General features: G+C 44.6%; 1 protein-coding gene across 3 annotated transcripts; it reads right to left on the bottom strand.

Annotated features, from left to right (window-relative positions):
• Positions 1-4,591: 4,591 nt before the first annotated feature.
• Positions 4,592-21,001, bottom strand: ZNF354C (zinc finger protein 354C). Of its 3 annotated transcripts, XM_087862389.1 has the most exons (6): positions 20,689-21,001; positions 19,228-19,312; positions 14,194-14,320; positions 13,645-13,740; positions 7,759-9,100; positions 4,592-7,727 (listed from the first exon to the last, which is right to left on the bottom strand). In XM_087862389.1, the coding sequence occupies exons 2-6, from the start codon at positions 19,258-19,260 to the stop codon at positions 7,670-7,672; spliced, it is 1,656 nt and encodes a 551-aa protein (XP_087718515.1). In that variant the 5' UTR covers positions 19,261-19,312; positions 20,689-21,001; the 3' UTR covers positions 4,592-7,669. The 3 variants fall into 3 exon arrangements, with proteins under 3 accessions (XP_087718515.1, XP_087718514.1, XP_045650926.2); XM_087862388.1 differs by having other exon boundaries at positions 4,592-9,100; XM_045794970.2 differs by having other exon boundaries at positions 4,592-9,100; positions 19,234-19,312; positions 20,689-20,820.
• Between the last annotated feature and the right edge of the window lie 936 nt (positions 21,002-21,937).

Raw genomic sequence — 21,937 nt, 5'->3', positions numbered from 1 at the left:
CATGGCCAGGAGTCCCACTTCCCCCAATCCTCCAAGCTGGATTCTGAACATTACATATAAACGAAACCACACCATGTGTGGTCCTTTGTGCCTGGCTTCCTTACTTAGCACAATGCTTTCAAGATCGGTCCATTTAGTGGTATTTCTCAGTGTTTCATTTGTTTTCATTGCCAGATTATATTCCATTGTTGATGCTACTATGTGTATTTAGCCATTTGTCAGTTAATGACCATTGGTTTGTTTCCACTTTTTGACTATTGTGCATAATGCTGCTATGAACATTTGTGTACAAGTTATTATATAGATGTATGTTTTTATTTCTCCTGAGTATATACTTAGGAATGGCATTGCTAAGTCATAGAGCAACTCTATTCCTAACCATTTTAGGAGATGCCAGATTATTTTCCGAAGAGACTGAGCTATTTTGTACTCCCCCTAGTAGTGCATGAGGGTTCCAATTTTTCTACGTCCTTGTCAACACTTTTTATCTCTTTTTTTTATTCTAGCCATCCTAATGGGTATGAAGTGGTATCTCCTTGTAGTTCTGACTTACATTTCCTTGATGGTAAATGAGGTTGAGTATCTTTTCATGCGTTTCTTTCGCTATCTGTGTATCTTCTTGGGAGAAATGTCTGTTCAGATCTTTGCCCACTTTTGTTTGGTTTGTCTTTTTATTATTGAGTTGTTAGTAGTTCTTTATGTGTTCATTATCAGATATATGAGTTGCATGATTTCTCTCCCATTCTGTGGATTGTCTTTTTACTTTCTGGATGGTGGCCTTTGGTCCACAAAAGTTTTTAATTTTGATGATGTCAAATTCACACATTTTTTTTTCTTTTCTTGTTTGTTGTTTTGGTGTCTTATCTATGAAATCATTGCCTAATCCAAGGTCACAAAGATGTATGCCTAAATTTTCTACTAAGAATTTTATCTATCATTTTAGCTCTTGCCTTATGTCTTTAATCCACTTTGAGTTTATTTTTGTATATGGTGGCGTAGGGGTCCAACTTAATTCTTTTGCATTTAGGTGTCCCAGCATCATTTGTTGAAAGATGATTTGTTCCCATTGGATTATGTTGGTAAGGTCCATTTTGATGATAAGGAATACTAACTTTAAGCAAAATAGTTACTCCCCCCACCCCCAGAAAAGATTTCTAGTCTCAGTAGCAGGCCTGTACGACAACAAAAATTACTCAATTGTTATATTTTTATTTTCATCGTTAAAAATGTATGGAAATTTCTTCCTTGCTATACAAGTACAAACATAACATCCTTGATCTTGTCTTTTGGTCCACAAAGCCTAAAATATTTACTATATACCCCTTCAAATTTGCAGACTCTAGAGACATTATATAGGATTCTAATGCATAACTTTTAAGTCATTATTGAAATAAATGTCTCATGACAATTTCAGAAACAACCCATTTTAACACTAATACATTCTTGTGGTGATGTCAGTGTAGTTCCTTATAGAACAGCTATCTCCACCACTGTTTTGGAGCCTCACCTGCAGAGCCACACATGTGCCAGAGCAAGAGGAGGAGGATATTTCCCCAGAGTAGAGCTCAGGATGAAGTCACAGCTGTGCTGCTTGGGACAGCCTGTCACCCTATACTTTCTGCTGTGCTGGGATCCCAGACCCAGGACGGGTACAGGTGACGCTGCCTTTCTTTTCCTCTGAGAGAAGATTCTTCCCTGGGTTTTATCATGCTTGCTTTCACCTCTCCACTGGTTGTAACTTGGGGCAGCTTGCCTTTGTCCTGTAGGGGCAACATAGTACTAACCCTGAGAAACCAACTTCCTTTCCAGAACGAGCAGCTTTTTCCAAGATGAACATGGTTTCCCCTGCCCTTCAAAAGGTAGTTGAGCTTTTATCCCAGTCTCGATTTTCAGGATCTATTTCCAGTTTTAGCTCCTTCAACACCAGGGACTGTTTTGTTGAATATGTTATATTTAACAAAGAAAGCCTTTAAAATTTCTGTCCATTCAGTGTGGGAAATGTGATTCTGTGGTTGAAGAAAGAAAGAACTAAGGAATTGGGTGGGGCAACAGACAGCAGTACAAAGCTCCGAAAGCAAACAGGGTCACAAGAAAACACATGAAGCAAACTAATCTCTCCACATGCTAGTCTCCCAACAAGACAGAACAGAAGCAACCACCAGCAGCCCCTCTTGGTGTACGTCACACCAATCTTGTCACCTCTGACACCATGACTTCCTAGCTGCTAATTACAGGGTTGGGGAAAAGACTGGTTTCTGTCCTGCATTCATTCTGAAAAGATTTATTCTTGCTTATTCTGCCACAGTCCTCTGTATCCTTCCTAAAAGAGGGAAGAGCAAGAATCTGGATACAGAATTGAAGAATTGGTCCACCAGAGGACACAGGATATGGATCAATAGAAGGGAGATACCTTCTGGCCTTAAGTAACTAACCATTAGGGACCCAACGTGGGAACTTCTTGGTATAATAATGACAATCACTCACCAGAAACATAGACAGATGAGGCAGTTTTCATTGGTTTAGGGTATTTCAATGGTACGAATGAGAATGTGCTCTCAGCTCGCCTGGGTGTAATAAGAGTTGGAGTTGATTATTTTGAGTCCTTTGACTTTACTCTGCTTTTTCAAAATGGCTTTGGCGACTCTACTTGCCTTGCCTTTCCACATAAATTTTAGAATAAGCTTGGCTGTATCTACAGAAATTCCTACTGAAATTTTTACTGGAATTGTGTTAAATCTATAGCTTAAACTGATGAGAATTGACAACTATATGACATCTTCCAATCTGTAAACATGGCATGTCTCTTCATTTATTGAGGCGTTCTCTGATGTTACTCATCCACATTTCGCGGTTTCCAACATAGAGGTGCCACACATTAGCCAACTCTTCTCTTTTTTTCCTTTTGGAGTTATTGCAAATGGAGTAGCTTGTTGAAATTTATTCTCTAATTGCTCATCACTAATACATAGATACAGAAATTAATTTTTGTATGTTAACCTAGTATCTTGCAACCTTGTTAAACTCCTGGTTTAACTCTTAGTGTCCTAAGAGCACCTTTGTTGATTCCCTGGGGTTTTTTAAGTGGACAACTGCATCATCTGAATGAAGACCATTTTATTTCTTCCTTTCTAACCAAATGCCTTTCATTCCTTTTTCTTGCCTGATTGCACTGGCAAGGATTTCCAGTACAAAGTTGAGTAGGAGTGTCCAGAGTGGACACATGGACTTTTTCCTGATCTTAACATCATTCAATTGATTATCATTAAGCATGATGTTAGTTGTGGGGTTTTGGTAGATGCCCTTCATTAGGTTGATTTCTCCTTTCTTTCTAGTTTCCTGAGTTTCTATCATAAATGGGTATTTAATTTTTTTTATCCCCCCCCCAACCAGTTGATTTGGCTGTGTATTTTTTTTCTTTCTTGTTCAGTTTGGATAACACATGTGATTCTACGAGTTCACTCTTTTCTCTGTCATTTCTATTCTGCTACTGAATTCTTCCATTTTTTTGGGTAAATTTTGTTATTTTATGTTTCAGTTCTAAAATACCCACTTGGGGGGTGCCTGGGTGGCTCAATTGTTAAGCGTCTGCCTTTAGCTCAGGGCATGATCCGGCGTTCTGGGATCGAGCCCCACATCAGGCTCTTCCACTGGGAGCCTGCTTCTCCCTCTCCCACTCCCACTGCTTGTGTTCCCTCTCTCACTGCCTCTCTCTCTCTCTGTCAAATAAATAAATAAATAATCTTAAAAAAAGATAAATAAAATAAAATACCCACTTGGTTCCTTTTTTATAACATTATCTATTTTCCTCCTGAGAATTTTGAAGCTTCCATTCAAGAATGGTCATACTTTTTGAAATACTATTGTAATACCTACTTTATAATTCCAACATCTGTGTTATCTTAGGATAGTGTCTGTTGTCCTTTTCCTAGAAATGTTGGGATTTTTCTGATTTTTATATTTTGTGCAATTCTGCATTATATCTTGGACATTTTGAATATTATGAGACTCTGGGTCCAGATCAGGGCTGAGTCCAGGTTTGTATACACAACTCTAGGAGAATACTCTGGGTTTCTTTTTCTCTCGCCACCTGACACATTCCAGCTCCGAGGGGCTACTTCCTTTTCCTGGTCTTCTGGTTAAAAATCCAAGGCTTTGGGCTCTCTCTGCTGTCACCTCATGGATATATTTACCTCCAGGTCCAAGTAGCAGGGAAGTAGTGCCTCTGAAAGGAGATAAGGGTTCCCCTCCCTCAAATGTTTAGATGCCTGCTTAACCACCACTGTCCTTACCACAGGAATGTCTGGGAGTACCAGAGTGGTCTTACTTCAAATTCTGGTTTCCTTCTTAAATCTGTCTTCTACCATACAAGTCAGGGTTCTCAGATGGCTGCTCCATGCATTGTCTCTTGAGTTGTTGTTTATATTTGGTGGGAGAGACAAGATGGCAGGTGCATACTCCATTTAAACTGGAACAAGAACAGGGCACCTGGGTGGCTCTCTTTGTTAAGCATCCAACTCTTGATCTCAGTTCAGGTCTTGATCTCAGGGTCATGAGTTCAAGCACCACATTGAAAAATAAAGTGAAACAAGAATGAACCAAAAGTTATTTTATTCCCAATGATTACATCCCCAGGGGATAAATTCTCAAACAGGAAATTTACCTAAGTACAAAGGAAAAATTCTGATGGGAAGCTTTATATTCATCACATTATGCACTCACTTTTTGCCTCAATTTTTTATTAAAATTATAAACATACAGAAAAATGTAAAGGATGACCAATGACCATCTCTATATCCTCCACAAAGTTGACTAATTTTTCACAAGTTGACTAATTTTTTACATACCCACCCGAAAATGTGCTGCAGACATCATGACTTTTCAAACTTGAAAACTTTTACATGCATCTCCTAAGAATAAGGGCATCATCCTAAATACCTCAATACCATCATCACTTCTAGGAAAATTAAACATACGACATTATCTAAAACCCATTCCATCCTCATACTTCCCCAAGTATCCCCTCCCAAATGTCTTTTATGCTTGCTCTAATTTTTCTGAATCGGAAGCCAACTAAGGATCACACCTTGCTTATGACTCTCGAGTGCCTTAATCTAAAAGTCTCTTTTTTGTTCTACTACATTGGCTTTTTGAAAAGTCCAGACCAGTGGTCTTGTACAAAGTCTCCAACTCTGGGTTTGTCTGTTTCCTCATTGTGGAGTTCAACCTGTTCCTCTATCTCTTGTCTTTCTTGTAAACAGGAACAGAAAGCTGGATAAGAGGTTCGGTTAGATCTTCATTAAACACTCTTGGCAAGAATCCATCACAGATGATCACGTGAGCCTCACGCTGTATCTCATCAGGAGCCACATAATGTCAGGCTGTCCCACTAGCAGGGAAACTCAGTCTGACAGCCAGAGCTCTCCATTAGAAAGCTGTGTCTTTTCTTTGCAATTGGTATCTGTGACCTTTGACACCGTATAATGTTCCTACATTTTTTTTCACCTAACGGGTTCATCATCCATTGAATTTGCGTAGTTTCCTTACACGAAGGGTATAAAATGGTGATTTTTCTAAGTCTGGCATTCCTTGTACAGTTAAAAGATGGCATTCTTCAAATCAGTTTATAGAAAGCTTTCCTTTTTTTCCCACCATGTTTTCATTATGGGCTCATTTTTACTTAGCATGTTATAACCACTTACATTGACTGTTATTTTTGATTTTTAAATTATCTTAAATTTGACCAGTGAGAGCACCCTCAGGATGGCTCCCGTGTCCTTCTGACATTATCCTTTGAGTGCTTAGTCTTTAAATACTATGTTTTTCTTTTGTTTCATAAAAAGATACCTCAGACACATCTACTTTCTCTGCTCCAGATACGGAATCAGCCATTTCTCCAATGAGCCTGGGTTCCTTTTCACAGGGAACAGCATTTCGAAACCAAAATCTGGGTACTAAGCATGCTCACTGCTATTGGGTAACCAAACATGTTTTTCTCTAGAATATCTAACAAATGGCTCTGTCCAGTGTTAAACACTGAGGTCTTTTTATAAGCTCATTTCCTCATAAATATAGTTCAATAAATAAAAAGATATTTTCAAATGAGCTAAGGCAGGTCAAGAAATATGCTATGCCGAATGCCTGCATTTAATTCTAAAACCTTTCACAGACAGAAGGTTCTAGCTTCTTTTATTAGAACACTTCTTTTAAATGATACCAATTGTGAAAGTGAGATATAAAATTGTGGGAAGTGGGCCCAGGGGACAATGCAAATGTTAAATTTGTTAAAAATATGGCAATGTTTGGAAAGCCAATTTTAACTGATGACTAGAATGTTTAATAATAAAATATTCACATATCACTTTACACAAAAGAATTCCTAGAAAACGAATAACAAAAACAAACGAAAAGGCAATCTTCTATATGAAAACCCCAAAAGCAATTTTGCCCTCTGGACCTCAGCGGAGTCTGAGGATTTATGGACAGTTATTATAAAAGCAGGTACAATTACGGACACAGAAGAAAAAGAAAGAACGGGACTGTAAGTCAATTTTAAAAACTGCAGTTGGGGGAACCTGTCAAACATAGACATAGAACCGATTAAATTACTGTGATTGTGCCTAACCAGTTTACAAAATAAATAGTGAATAGTAGTACTCTCGGGACTTGAGGTTGGAAGCCAAAGATTATAATTCGTATCTACAATTATCCTAGAAAACCAGAGCTGAAAACTTAGATTCTAGCCTTGACTCTGCCCAACGAGCTCAATTTTGTTAGTGAAATGAAAGGCTAAATAAACTAAATGAGAATTCCTCCTGGCTCTAATGAGCTAGGGGTGTATGGTCAGATTCTGCAAATACTTACCTTCTGCAACAGATAAGAGAGTATCTGCATGAGTCTCCCTCGCTTCAGTGCACTGAAACTTCTACTATCCTAAGATGCTATTCAGTAGTGTCGAATCATACCAAATTAAGAAATAATATAAGGAAAAGGAAAAGAAATTCCTTTTGGGCAAAATTTTAATTTCGAAAACTAATTCTAAATTAATGAAACCACATTTTTTAATCATCAGAGACTTCTGGGAAAAATATACATATATGCTAAAGCTATGTGTGTATGTCTGTATGTCCTATGTCCACATACATATATTTATATAGACAGCCTGCCGCTGGGGCAGTTCATAAAAAGCTTCATTATTTCCACATGAAAATTTGAATTTAAAGAATTCCTTTTTACCTTGAGCTTCTCTTCATGGAAAAGCACATGTCCTGTGCTGGCCTGCCATTTTAGCAAATACGGCCTCACGCCTATTCACATTATTAACTCAAAGACTATGTTTAGAAGAAAATTCATATTGAAGCTTGGTCTTAGAAAGGGAATAAACTCTAATGAAAGAAGCAGAATGTATACTCCATTATTTTCATGTTTTTTAAAGTTAGGCCTTTTATATTTTTCTACAAATTAAAAATTTTTTTCTATGTTCTTAGAAACCTTATTAGCATTTAATGGTTCTTAGAAAATTTGACAAATCAGTGCTCTTCATAATCCCACTGATCAATTTCACCATGACTTAGCAGGAACTAGTATAATATTTTCTCCAGAAGTAAAAAAAAGACTTATTCCAATCCAGAGTCTGTGCCCTATTTATTATTCTCCACCGAGGAGTCTTGAATTACTTGAGGGAAGAATTAAACTTCACCGGGCTTATCTGCTCTAAGAAATCTCTGATACTGGGTAAGGGAGGAGCTGTAGATCAAAGGCTTCCCATATTCCTTCCATTTATAGAGTTTTTCCTTCGTGTGCACTTTTTTGTGTCTGCACAGGTTTGATCTGTAACTGTAGGCCTTCCCGCACTCCATACACTTGTAGAGTTTCTCCCCGGTATGGATTCTCTCGTGTTCAGTGAGGAACGAATACTGGCTGAAGGCCTTCCCACATTGATTACACTGGTAGGGCTTCTCTCCGGTGTGAATTCTCTGGTGCCTGTACAGGTTGGATTTGCAGCCAAAGGCTTTCCCACATTCTCCGCAGGTGTAGAGCTTTTCCCCGGTGTGAATTTTACGATGTTCGTTGAAGGAGGAATACTGGTTGAAGGTTTTCCCACACTCGTTACATTGATAGGGTTTCTGGCCGGTGTGAATTCGCCGGTGTTCGAGAAGGGTTGAGATGCGTGTGAAGGTTCTCCCGCATTCCAAGCACTTACACAGCTGCTCCCCAGTATGAAGCCTCTGGTGTTCAGCCAGGGATGCAAACTGGCTGTAACCTTTCCCACACTCACTGCATTTATAGGGTTTCTCCCCTGTATGGATTCTTTGGTGTCTGTGAAGTTTTGCTCTACAATTGAAGGCCTTGTCACATTCGGCACATTTATAGAGTTTCTCGCCGGTATGAATTCTCTGATGTACGGTGAGGGTCGAACACTGGCTGAAGGCTTTCCCACATTCCTTGCAATGATAGGGTTTCTCTCCAGTGTGTACCCTCAGATGCTTGATCAGGGTCGAACTGCTGCTGAACGCTTTCTCACATTCATTACATTTGTAAGGTTTCTCTCCCGTATGGATTCTCTGATGAGCAAGAAGGGAGGATCTGTGGCTAAAGGTTTTCCCGCACTCGTCACATCTGTAGGGCTTCTCGCCGGTATGAATTCTCCGGTGTTCAATCAGATGGAGATTCTGGGTGAAGCTTTTCCCACATGCATGACAAATATGAGGTTTTTCTCTTGGGTAAATCTGGAAGCATCTCATTAGGTCAAAATTCTGTTTAAAATCTTTCCCGAAGGCGTAATATATATTGGGTATCTTTTCTATAGGAACACTCTGCCGTGTAACAAGAATTGTGTTTATAAGTAAGCCTTTCCCCAGTTCAAGACTTGTCTGCTTTCCATCTCCACTCACGGGTTTTTTGTGGGGGGCCACGACTTGCCGAAGAGGTTTCTTCGGTTGCTCCTGTTCCGTCCCGCTCTCAAATCCCAAGGTTTGTCCAAAATTGTTGTCCCAGTGACTACACTTAATGGACCTTTTCTTCATTATTCCCTGAGATGTTTCTTCTATAGAAATGCCCTGTCTGGGAGGCAAGGCTTCCATTTCAGGCTGAGTCTTGAGACCTGGAAGGAGTCAGAAGCATGAATGATGGCACCTCTACCCAGAGAGACAGACATGCATCAGTGGGACGAAAAAATTGGCAATAGTACGTGTAAAAGAGCTCTGAAATCTTTTGATCTCAAATATGGTCTTGCATCTGGGCTGGAAAGAGAGGTGAAGAGGGGAAGGAGTGGTGGAGGAGAGTACAGCGGACAAATTAATGCTGGAAACACTGGAACTTGAGAGAAGTAAACGCAGAGACAAGAACTGGTTGAGCAGAAGGGATGAGGCTACAGAAAAATGTCAGCTCATAAGCTGCAGTTGGATACCATGGGATACCTCAGGTAATCATTTCCTACTCTGTATATGGAGCAATGAAGCAGGTAACTTGTCTTTTCTCCTTTTTTTTTTTTTTTTTAAGTTCACTTACTTATTTTTTTTAGTAATGTCTACACCCAGTGTGGGGCTCCAACTCACAATCCCAAGATCTAATAGCACACTCCATAGACTGAGCCAGCCAGGCACCCCTGTTTTCTCCTTTCTATTCACATATGGCTTTTATTATGTTTTTCCCCATGTTCTCGCTGAAACTCTACACACAATAATTTTAGAATCTCTGGAATGTTTTCCTTAAGTTTTGTGAAGTTGTATGTGAATCTGATTTCATATCAACGTCTGTGAAAAGAGGACGTTCAGCTTTTAAGACGCACAGCAGCCCTGAAGCAGGACTGTGTTGAGGATATCTGATCTAAATTCAAGATGCTGACTATAAAGAGGAGGAAAATACGGAATCAATCGGCCACCTGCAACAATCTGTCCCTGGTGATTGGAGGCATAACAGTTCTTCATACCACCCTGCCATCACTTTTCTCCTTCCTATTTGATCCTGAGGAGAAAGAGATATATTTGTCTCCTCTAATAAGCTGCAACCAGAAGATTAACCTCCTTTGTAGGAATCTTTTTAGGCTAATGAAAGTCTGCAAGAAATGTGGAGTCAATATGCCCCAAAGTTCTGAAATATGCCCAAGCCCCACGGTCAGATCTGATGGTAGGTGAAAGGGTTTAGCTTGAACTGATTCTAAGGAACTGTGGGTTAAAATCTGGCTCTCTTTAATCAATCCATGATTGAAAATAGATTAAAACTAGGTCTTTGTAATGAGGTAATTGTATGTACTTAATAAAACAAAGTATAACTAGGTTATTTATGTTAATAAAATCCATTGAGTTTTAGTAAGAAAACGTATTTTATTAAAATCAAATAGTAAGAGGAAAAAGACATACAGGCTATAAATCTGTATAAAAATACAGATTTTTCTGCATGATGTTAATGGGAAACCCAGCAGTTTGGATTTTAAAGGATCAACCAGGGTACCTTCTCTCTTGTCATCCTTGACCACAATGTGGCATTCCCTGCCCATCCAGAAACTTATCAGGCTACTCTAACCTCGTTTTTCTAAAGAAATTTAACTAGTAAAGCCTAAATTAGCCATCTCTTTCTTAGAATTTCACAACATGTTTTACTTATATATTCTATCACTTAACTAATATATACATATATGAAACCTGAAAATAATTCAAGTATTTGTTCAAGGAGAACACTGGCTACGTCTTACGGTTGTTTGTGAATCCCCTACTGTGGACACAACAAGTACACAATTAGAATGTCTTATATTAAAAAGATAATGAATGGGGGCTCCCGGGTGGCACAGCGGTTAAGCGTCTGTCTTCGGCTCAGGGCGTGATCCCGGCGTTATGGGATCGAGTCCCACATCAGGCTCCTCCGCTAGGAGCCTGCTTCTTCCTCTCCCACTCCCCCTGCTTGTGTTCCCTCTCTCGCTGGCTGTCTCTATCTCTGTCAAATAAATAAATAAAATCTTTAAAAAAAAAAAGATAATGAATGAACGGGCAGAGTAAGTTGGAAAAATTACAAAGAGCCGGTGACCTTAAAAATGAAGAGATTCTCTCCTCTCGTGCTGGATTCCTGAAGCCCAATCAGTCATTCATTGAACAAATAGTGAATGATCAGCAAGGATAACATGAGACAAACAAATGACTAGACAGGAATAGCTCGTTTCCCCTTGTCTGAGAAGCCTCGACCGTCTCATTCAGGTCTGAGGCTCAGAGAACCAACAAACCAGCATTGACAGTGTTAGCGGGCAGTGGTTTTATGAGGGAAGTTGGATAATGGAGAGGGGATGGGTTTCAGCAGAGCAAGAAAGAGGACCCTGTGAATCAGAAAGGAGGCCTGAGCAGTCATCTGGGGGGAAGGTACACCCATTCAGGGGAGGTTTATTGACTAAAGAAGGAAATCCAGGTTGGAATTCGTTAAAATTTGGGTTCAACAGGATGAGGCCAAGCACAGAGTCCTGAACAATGGGCGGAGGAACTCGGAAGAATAATACAGGTGCTGTCCACTTTTCCGCAGGTAATAGTAAGACGATGCAGGAATATTTGGTAAAGCCAGCAGAGTGGGCAGCTTGGACCAGAACGAGGACAGAGTGGAAGCCGAGCAGTGATGCAGCGGCCGTGGGCTTTTTTTTTTTTTTTTTTTAAGATTTTGTTTTTTTATTTGACAGAGAGAGAGAGAGCGCGCGCGCAAAGGCAGGGGGAATGGCAGGCAGAGGAAGACGGAGAAGTAGACTCCCCACGGAGCAGGGAGCCTGATGCGGGACTCCGGGACTCGATCCCAAGGACCCCCGGCATCATGACCTGAGCCAAAGGCAGATGCTTAACCGACTGAGCCACCCAGGCGCCCCCAGGCGGCACCAAGTTCTTAATTTTGAGCCTCATCAGCACGGAGTTCATCATAAATGCAGCTCAATTAAATTCAGACACTCGTAGGTCAATGCAGGATATTTGATACCGGAGGCACAGAATTCAAAGAAAGACCCGGTCTCTTCCTTAAATATATACAATCTAATTAGGAAAATAAATAGTAACGAAGTAACTATAATTCAAAGGACAGGCGCTGTCACGGACGCGTGCGAGGCATGGAGGAAGTGCCATGTGAATGCGAGTGACTGAGAAATGAACGGTGACTGCAAAGTAGGAGAAATAAGGAAAATCTACAGGTCAGGCGGACAGATGGGTCTTGCAGGGTTAGAGGGTTTCAGGGGACAAGATGGAGGCGGTAATCCAAGAAGGAAAAACACACAAACTTAATGAGTGTGCGGGTTTGGCGGGAACATGAGCTGGCATGGAAGGGGCCACCGATGCCTATAAAGCAACATGGACACAAGCTATGAAGTAGGTTGAAGGTCACAGTAGGGAATGGTACGTGCCTCTGTGGATAATAACCGAGAAACAACGAAGTCTCTTGAGGCACAGGATTAACACCTGAGTTTCGAAAAGATCACTCTGCGGCTGGCGCAGAGGGTGGGAGAGGAGAACAAGGCTCAGAGAGGGCGGGTAACTTTCCCATGGCACAGAGCACTTGTGAGCCATGGCAGGCGTAACGTGAGCTTAGGAATGTCAATTCAAACCATGATCTTAAGTGCTATCCTGTACCCCTCACTAACTTTTTAGAGAAGAATGTATTTTAATAAAAGTGAAAAGTATTTGTGAAAAAAAAAGCCAATAAATTCAAGAATCGTGGATCAAAGGCCAACCCACAAAGACAGAAGCAAAATATTGCAAATCCACGTCACATGGTAAACAGAAAGGACAGAGGTGATCTAGGTTTCTGCCACTGCTCTTCAGCTCTCTGGCTCTGTAAGCAAAGTGTTTTACAACCTCTGATGCACTGTTTCTTCTGATATAAAGAGAGGTGACTAAACCTGACCGTCTTCAAGTGACCCTCCAACTCCAACAACCTATGGTTTTAGGATAAGACCAGCAAGATTAGCTGGGGCTAGAAGAGGAGTGTGCAAGCCTCAGATCTGGGGGCCAAACCCCAGCTGCTGTCGCTGGAAGGGAGCCACACCAATCCACGTACCACTGTCTCTGGCTGTGTCTGCATTACGAACGGGGAGTGAAAGGGTTGCAGTAGAGACCCCATGGCCCCCAAGTCAAACTATGTACCATCTGGCCCTATTGTAGGAAAAGTGTGCCAACCCCTGGGCTGGAAAGGCTACAGTGGTCAAGGAGAGCTGGTTGACTCTAACTGGGACGCGACAGGCCAATCTCCGGGGAGATAAAAGGGAATGTGGAGTTAAGAAATCAGAGACATGGGGGCGTTGACAACACTCTGAAGAATGTGGTTGGTGAAAGAAATTACAAAGAATTCAAAACAGGACAGAGGGTGTAAAGTACTTAAAATCCGTCGGGCGTGAACGTGTGTAAATGCAGATGGGAAGAAAACCATGAAGGCCAAGAGGCTGAGATGGCGGAGGGGAGTGGGCGAAGCCGCAGGAAAGGAAAAGAGGTAGAGAATGAGGGGAGTGTTAGGGAGGAGAAGAAAGAGGTCTACACAAGGGCTTTCCTGATGCCGAGAAAACCATCACAACCATGGAGCCTCCTGTGAGGAGGCCCTGGCTCAGAGTTCCCAGGGAAGTTCTCCCAGCACTGCTTCCTCATGGCCGGCTCATGTATAAAATCCCCTGCGCCCGTTTCCCAGCCACTCACTCACCTGGACAGGCGTCCCGAGGGAGCTCCCTGTCCACCACGCAGGGATCTTCTCCTTGTTGCAACTGGCAGATCACCTTCGGCGTTGAGAACGGAATCCCTGCTCGTGAGGAAGGGTTTGAATGGGTGGCATGAAGGGCAACCCCAGAGCCCACAAAGCAGAACCCACAGTGCAGAGAGGGGAGCCTGGGGAGGCAGAGCAGGCAGCACCAGCCCTTCTGAGGGGCCCTGGATCAGGAGGCGGGCTCGGCTCAGAAAGGATATGGGGCCCCGGCTACGAATGCCTCTAACACGGCAGTCCTGTATGTTTCTCAGACTCTACACGGGCACTCAGGGACTGGAAGAGGAGGACACTGGTCAGGAGGCGGGGTGGGAGGAAGGCAGAGGAAGGAGAAGAGCACAGCGTGAAGGGCGGCCTGACATCAATGCACACTTTCCACTCCACAGAGATTCATCCTTTCCCAGGGGCACGGCAGGAGAGAAGCTGTGGACTCTGAACCCCAAAGAGGCAGCTCCCCCCGGCAGACGCTCCATCACGAGGAAAGGTCCTTACCCAGGGAGACGAGGGTGCCGTAGTTCTCCAGCATCACCTCCCGGTACAGAGTTCTCTGCGCGGAGTCCAGGCGCAGCCACTCGTCGCGGCTGAAGAGCACGGCCACATCCCTGAATGTCACAGACTCCTGCAATGGGAAATCCACCCCTGCTCAGCGGGACCAACTTCTCCACCATTCGGTAGGTACGGGGCTGGCTCGGGGATGTGTGGCAACCTATCCTGAAAACTTCCCAGGATTCGAAGTATTTCACCTCGACTATTTATGTTACTTTGGGGACCACCCAGCAACTACGTCACAAATACCTACTGGGAGCCCACTGGGAGCCACGTGCTGGGAGGGTAGGGGGGAAAAAGACAAAGTCCCTGCCAATGGGGAATTTCAATCCCAGCCTAGGACCTGTCAGAGTAACCGAGCACGTACATTCACCTCCTTCTCACTCAAAATCCCAATTACATGAAAGGGGAGGGAAAAAAAATCAGAATACACTTAGAGCAATGCCAGAAAACTCTGGAAATGCCATTAGCAGAACAGAAACAAAATGGAATTTCTGAGCTGTAAAGCAAGTGATAAGAATAATATTAGTTCACGTTTATTGGATACTTGTATGTTAGGGACTATGACGGGAGCTTTGTTCACAGTATCTTTGCTGAGTTTCAGAGAAATCCTATTAAGAAGATACTATAATTAAATACTTTTGCAGATGAAGAAACAGCTCAGAAAGGTTACGTCACCTCCCAAGGTAATCCTGTTGGAAATTGGTGGAGACTGGAACTGAATTCAGGCAGACAGATCTGTCGGCTATACTGTCACGTGGGTTTCCACGGTCTACGGAAACAAAAAGACCCCAAGGACCTACAAGACTGTACAGGAGCCAAAGGGAACTGTGAGAAAAGGAAGTTCGTGCAAGAAAACCCTGTTAAACCCCAACATGTGAGAAAGCAGAGGTTGGCCAGACCCCAACTCTTGTATGAAAAAGCTGGAATGCCTGAAAAAATGATGTGTTTTGACACTGTGATTCTACTTTTAGGATTCTACTACAAGAAATCCTCTCACAACTGGGTAGGGATATTTGTTCAAGGATGTTCACTGGCACTTTACGGATAAGCCAACAGTTGTGGTAGGCTGAGTAACGAACCTGTGAACACTCTGTGTGTGTGTGTGTGTGTGTGTGTGGACTCTGGGGGCACCTGGCTGGCTCAGTCAGTTAAGTGTCCGACTCTTGATCTCAGCTCAGGTCATGATCTCAGGGTCGTTGACAGCAAGCCCCACGTTGGGGCTCTGCGCTGAGCAGGGAGTCTCTTTAAGATTCTCCCTCTCCCTCTGCCCGTCCACCACCCCACCCTCCGCTTATGCTTTCTGTTTTTTTCTTTAAAAAAATTTTTTTAAATACAAAAATAAAAGGACTCTGAAGATCTTTTTTTTTTTAAGTAGGTTCCACACCTAGTATGGAGCCCAATGTGGAGCTTGAACTCACGACCCCGAGATCATGACCTGAGCTGAGATCAAGAGTTGGATGCTTAACCGACTGGGCCACCCAGGTGCTCCTTAAGGATTTTGAGATGGGAAGAGCCTGGATTATTATCCAGGAGGATCCAGTGTAATCATAGTGATCCCTGTTAGGACCCAAGAGGAGTCACAGCCAGAGGAGGACAAGATGGTGACATGAGGACAGAAATAGACTGAAGTCATGCACTTTGAAGACGGCTGCAAGGGCCCCGAGCCAAGGAATGCAGGCCGCTGCCCAAGGTGCAAACAAGGCCTGGAAACAGATTCCCCCTGAGAGCTTCCAGGGAAAACCAGCCCCGCTAGGAAACTGCCCTTAAGCCAGTGAAACCGATTTCAGCCTTTGGACCCCCGGAACTGCAGAAGAAGAAAGTTATGTGGTTTTAAGCCAGTGCGTTTGTGGCAATTGGTTACAGCAGAATAGGAAACTAAGACAGTAGTGAAAACTTGAAGACCGCCCTAAATCTATCAACAGGAGACTGGATAAGCAAATTACAGGACACTGATTCCATGAAATGTTTTATATGTATAACCACTAAATAGAATGAGGTAGATCTACATGGCTGACCTTGGAATTTGACCTTGACACACCACTGATTCATATGAAAAATCGAGCTGCAAAACAATCCATATTTGTTGAAAAATTCTTTATCTATCTACCTCTCTATACAGATACATTTGGAAGAATACAACAAGCTGTCCACCCCTATTATTCTTTCATGTTTGTGGAGGGGCAGAAAAGCAATCTTTTGTTTATTACTTGGCACCCTTACATTGTTTAACAGGATGTGTGCATTTGTTTTGAAATTTTTTCGATTCTATTTTAATTTGTGTATTGCGTTTTCAGCTCTACCTCTTTGCATTCGTACTGGTTGCTCTGGGAATTATAATATACGTTCTTGGTTCTTTATGGTCTAGTTAGAGCTAACGTTTGATTTCACATAGAGTGCAAGAACCTGCGAGTATAGGGGGAAATTCCACCACCACTTCCTCATGCTCCCCTTGTTAGAAAGACGCTCCCAGTTCAGACAGTTGACAGCACTCACCAGACCTCACCAGGCACGCTCATGGGGGGCAACGGGTATGATGCAATAAGACAGTGCACTGAGGCCCCGGGGGACTGAGAGATGTTCCATGTGCAATCTCCCCTTGTTTGCACACACGGACAAGGCCATGTCCTTGGATCTATAGGAGGAATTTTGATTCGAGAGAGCTCGAAGTTTCGGGAAACTCTGAGCAGGGGTCTTTTGTGTATCAAGCGAGGCTTGTCAAATCATGTAGGCCAGCTGCCAACCATCAGCGAAGATGACGACCCTGGGGGCAGCCAGGGGCACTGGGATCTTAAACAGCACACCCACTGCTTTTATCGTGCCCAGGGCTCAACAATCAGCCATCCGGGCATCCCCAGAGTTAAAGATGGAGCTTTTCCAGGCCAGCCACAAATGAACTCTTAGATCCACGGCTGTCATATGCATTATACCCGCCTATATTATAAACCCCACCATTCAGTATGTTTTTGCTCTAAACAATCTAGACATTTTAAAGCAACTGAGAGCAAAAAGTATTTCTATATTTATATTTATAGTCTCCATTTCTAATGCTCGTCACTTCCTTGCCAAGATGAGAGCTCCCACCTGGCATTATTTCCTTCCAGCCTGAAGAACTTCCTTTCGTCTTCATTCTTAAAGACTACTTTCATTAGCTATAGAATTCTGGGTTGACAGTTTCTTTCTTTCATATAAAATGTCATTCTATCGTTTCTGATGAGAAGCCAATGGGCATTCAGTGATGCTCTGTATTTCGTATGATCATCTTTATTCTGTCTGCTTTCAAATCTTTGGTTTTCAGTAAATTAGTGGTCAAAAAAAAAAAAAACTGGCTCTGGGTTGCAAAGACCCTCCTCTCCAGCTTCCCTTAGCTACAACCAAGACGGTCTCCAGCTTGCGGGTATGGAAGAGCTCAGACAGTGAAGAGCCCTCCCTCTGGGCAGAGGGCAGCCCGGTCATTGCTGGATATTGCTTTGCACAGCATTTTGCCTCTCTTTACATTCTGGTTTCCTGAAACACCCATCCCCTTGTAATTCAAGAATCAAAGCAAAACCTAGCCTAGTGGCAAGAGGCATATCAAATTCAGCAGGTCCTAAAATAATGCTGTTGCTGCTTACGATGATAAAAACAGTAATAAGAGCCAGAATTTACTGAGAATTAACATGCACTGGTCTCGGCATTTTACATATACTTTCTCAGAGAGAAATGTTAACTGTATAGTTGACCCTGTCTGGGGTCAAGGCCAGCTGTGAGACCTTGGTCAAGTTATTTGCTTCTCCAGGCCTCAGCTTCCTTACCTATTAAATGCAGATATTAACAGTCCTCTTGTATGGATCAAATGAGGTACGCATATTATTAATCCTGCTTACAAATGAGGAAATGAGGTACATGGAAAATAACTTGCCAAGGTCACATCCCTAGCTTGGATGTGAACTTAGGAACTCAAGTTCCAGGGTCCACATTTGTAACCTGTAGGCTACCACTACTTTTGGGGAAATCGGCAATGAAAACAGAGGCTTTGGGGATGGCAGAATGGAAAATTCACGGAAGTAACAGGAGCTGGAGTTGGGGGGAAGCTGTGACCCATGTGGAAATAGTCCCTAAAAGTTAGGGAATGACAGACTGCATCTTTAGGGAAAAGTTCCAGCCTGAGGACAGAGATTTGGGAAAGATCTTCGGAAGGTTAAGGTAATGAAAATGGAGGTCAAAAGGGCAAAGAGCAAGAAAGGCCCAGGAGGGGAGTGTGAAGTAGCAGGGGGACAAGAATCAGCGGAGACAGAGACATCAGTTGGATCCAGAAGGGGGACACGTGCACAATTTGCCAGCACAGCTGCGCTCGACATAGCAACTCCCAGCCCTCTGTCCTCCCCAGTGCCGGCCTCAGTGCCCAATCTCAGCTGGACTCCTGGGATGCCCACCACCAGCGGCCCTCGCCTTCAGTATCAGCTCGAAATGACCCCACACCCAGGATCTTTTCCTGATTCTTCTTGGACGTTGAATCATTTCCTAAGGTCAGTGCCATGAACTCCCCGAAGACGGAAATATCGTCTTTCCTCTTTGTAACTCCGGTGCTCTCCATAGCATCCTGTGTACAGTCAGTGCTCAATAAATGTTCGTTGAGGGTGTCTTTGCTCCTTCCATGTCTTTGCCCCAAGCGGACTGTGTCCTCTGTGAAGACAAAGACTGTCTAATACGCCATATGCCATACTCCGCACCAAGCACTGATGGTAGCCAGAAGCATATATTCAGAGCTGACTCGATCTTTGGTCATAAACTGAGTTTAGAGTGAATTAAGAGTGACCTGGGGACAGAGGAGGCACATTCCTCAGCACTCCCTCCATGAATCCTGCATCCTGGGGAAAACTTACAAAGCTCTGGATTGCCCACAGTTTTCGCTGGACACAAAAGTACCCAAAGAATGGAAACACATCCACCATCTCTAAACCCAGAAAGCAATTTATGAAACAGACAAACTTCACTTACTGTCACCTTAGTGGGCAGCAAATCCACGGCCATTCTTTCCTTCTGGTTTTCTATCGAGGGCGTGCAGACCGGCGACAGGGTAGGTCTGGAGAGGAAAAGGTGTCATGAGGAACTCTGGTGTCAAGGGACGGCTTGGAGAGAGGAAGTTACAACCACCCGTGACGTCTACCAGGTCGCAATGAAGCCACAGCACAGAAATGACACAGAACACGTGCTTACCAAGTCAATGAAGCTCTAAGACAATTCGCCCATCTCCATCTCCCAGTATTAACGATATTCTAATTGCTGTAAGGCGGTGCTTTACCATCACCTAAGGTCTACCAGCTGTGACTCGGCAAACTGCGGCTCTCCCCTAGGTACCTGGAGGCCTCAGGAAGCTTTAAACCGTACACACTGTAAAACCCACAACGCACGTGAATTTCCCCGGCTGCCACTTTCAAACACAGACAGCCAATCCTAAGTCTGCCTGTCCCACCTAGCCCTTTCCTTCCCGAAGAAACCACGGTGAAGGCACTTGCCCACATCTGCCTTGTCTCTCTGCCTCATGACCCACCCAGGTGCTTTCCCTGATAGAACGCCACCTGCAAACCTTCCTCCTCGCGCCCCCGCGTCAGGTCCGACCAAAGACTATACCGCACCCACAGGACTGTGGTTAAACACTCCCTCTCGCACAGATACACGCCAGACTGTTGCTGCGCGGTCTCTCCTAAACACCCATTCCACAGGGGTCACCTCTGAGAGCACCCACAGGGGGAAACAGCCCTCCTTCTCACACACAAACCCCAGCTGGGAGGACACGGGAGGAGGGCGCCTGGAGCAGCCAGACAAGCGTCAGAGAAGGGCCCGGCCACAGCGGCCTGCACCGGCTGCGGGGTTTGCTGAGGGCTCTCCGGGGAGCAGCACCTGGCGTGAGAGCTCGGCCAGCTGAGTGTGGGGTGTCATCTGGGGCTGGGCACCTCAGCCAGGTGAGGGAAGCGCTGTAGGAGTAACCATAGACACTCCGTGATGCACGCCTCCTCCACGCCAGCGTCGGGGGTGCTTTGCGTGTACTGTTTCTACACCTCACAAGGACCCTAAAAAGTATTGCCACCCCGTTTTACAGATGCGAGAGAGGCTGAGAACTTACGGAGTCGGAGCGATCTGCCAAAGAAACGAAAATGGTAAGTAACGGGCAGGAAGGGTAGCCTTGATCCGGCCCAGGGCCCTCGCTGAATGTGGCAAATTACCTGGCCGCTCTGCCCCCGTTTCTCCGTCTGTAAAATGGGGGCTGCGCGCAGCCACCTTACAGGGCACAAATGCCGAGGGATGAAATGAGTGAATTCCTCCAAGGCGCTAGCCCACTGCCGGCACACCGAGGGCTCGGCGGCCACAAGCTATTGTTTTTACATCACAGAGAAGTCTCCGAGAAGACAGCCCCCCAGAGACCCCCGCCCGCAGCAGTCCCGGCACGCCCCAGCTCACCTGGCAGGGCGCTCCCTTCCCCGCGCGTCTCCCGGGGACCTGCGACGCCCGCAACGCACCGCCGTCCGGGTCGCGGGGACCGGCCCCCGACCCGCGGGCCGCGCCGCGTCTCCGGGTGCCCGCGCGCCGCCCCGCCCGCTCCGCGCTCCCCACCCAACACGAGGCAGGCGCTGGCTCCACCGCCGCGGGCAAGAGGCCCCCGGGAGGTCTCCGCCCCAGGCAGGCCGCCCCAGCGCAGCCGGGGTCACCCGCGCCACCGGCCCCAGAAAGGCCGGGAGCAGTCCCGCAACCCCGCGAGCCTCAGGACTACCACTCCCGGCATGCCTCGGCCGCGCGCTGACTACATTTCCCAGAAGGCGGCTGGGCGACCCCCGGGAGATGCCCTCCGCGAGCTCTCGACCCTCTGTCTGCCCCCGGGAAGTCCGCGGGAACGCGAGGCCGCGCGCGTGACGGGTAAGGCCGGTGGTCTCCCCCGCAGTGCCCGCTGCCTGCATCCTCCCGGGGGCTTGTTGTGCTAGACAGGCAAGGTGATTTGAAAAAACAAAACCCGAATTTAGAGGCCTTTAGGAGAATCCTGTGGGCCACAACAGCTCCCCACCAGCTAGTTATGGTTTTTATTTTAATGCGTAGCATACCCAGATGATGAATGCATAGGTACAGTTTAAACAAGAAACCAATACCCACATGCCCAACACTTAGCTTGAAGAGAGATTTGACCAGAATTTCTGAAGCCCGGTCCACAATGCTCCCCTGTCATTTGTCTAAATTGTGCAACGCGTTTGCCTTGCTTAGCTTGCTGGTATTGCATTCCACAATAAGTGTTTCTTTTTGCAAGGTTTCTGATCTTTATATAAATGGAATCTGCTGTATGTTCTGTGACATAACGCTCACCAGGAATGCTGTTTGAAAAAAAAATCAACTGAGTATATTTTAAAGATCTTATTGGCTTTATTCAGTGATTCGTGAACCAGGCAGTATCCTGTCCAGCAGGGAGGAAGGAGCTCCAAGAAGTACTACATGCAAGCCTTTTATAGGCAGACGGAGCAGGAACAAGGAAGTTGTACTAGGCAAAAAGTGGATTGGTTTTTGCAAGGTTAGTTTCCCTACAGAAGATGGCAAAGATTTATCAGGCAGATTGCCTAACTAATGATGATCACACGGTTCCTGGTTGGCTGGTTTACCATTACATTTCTGGAAGAGCTGAAACTGTAATTAAGTCTTTGGTGAGGGGGGGAACTCACCCTGAGAG

The sequence above is a fragment of the Ursus americanus genome, chromosome 5, assembly GCF_024610735.1.
Source record: "Ursus americanus isolate L20-20 chromosome 5, mUrsAme1.1.p, whole genome shotgun sequence".
In the NCBI taxonomy this organism is placed as follows: Eukaryota; Metazoa; Chordata; class Mammalia; order Carnivora; family Ursidae; genus Ursus; species Ursus americanus.
This window is presented reverse-complemented; position numbering and strand designations above follow the sequence as displayed.

What these genes read in the sequence shown, in the direction of transcription:
- ZNF354C (XM_087862388.1), bottom strand. Translation starts at nt 19,260, where the DNA reads ATGGCCGTGGATTTGCTGCCCACTAAGGTGACA. An exon ending in TGCTGCCCACTAAGGTGACA is followed by an intron (nt 14,321 to 19,227) that starts GTAAGTGAAGTT and finishes TTCCCATTGCAG; the next exon opens with GAGTCTGTGACATTCAGGGA. An exon ending in CCCTCGGGACGCCTGTCCAG is followed by an intron (nt 9,101 to 13,644) that starts GTGAGTGAGTGG and finishes GACTCCTTCCAG; the next exon opens with GTCTCAAGACTCAGCCTGAA.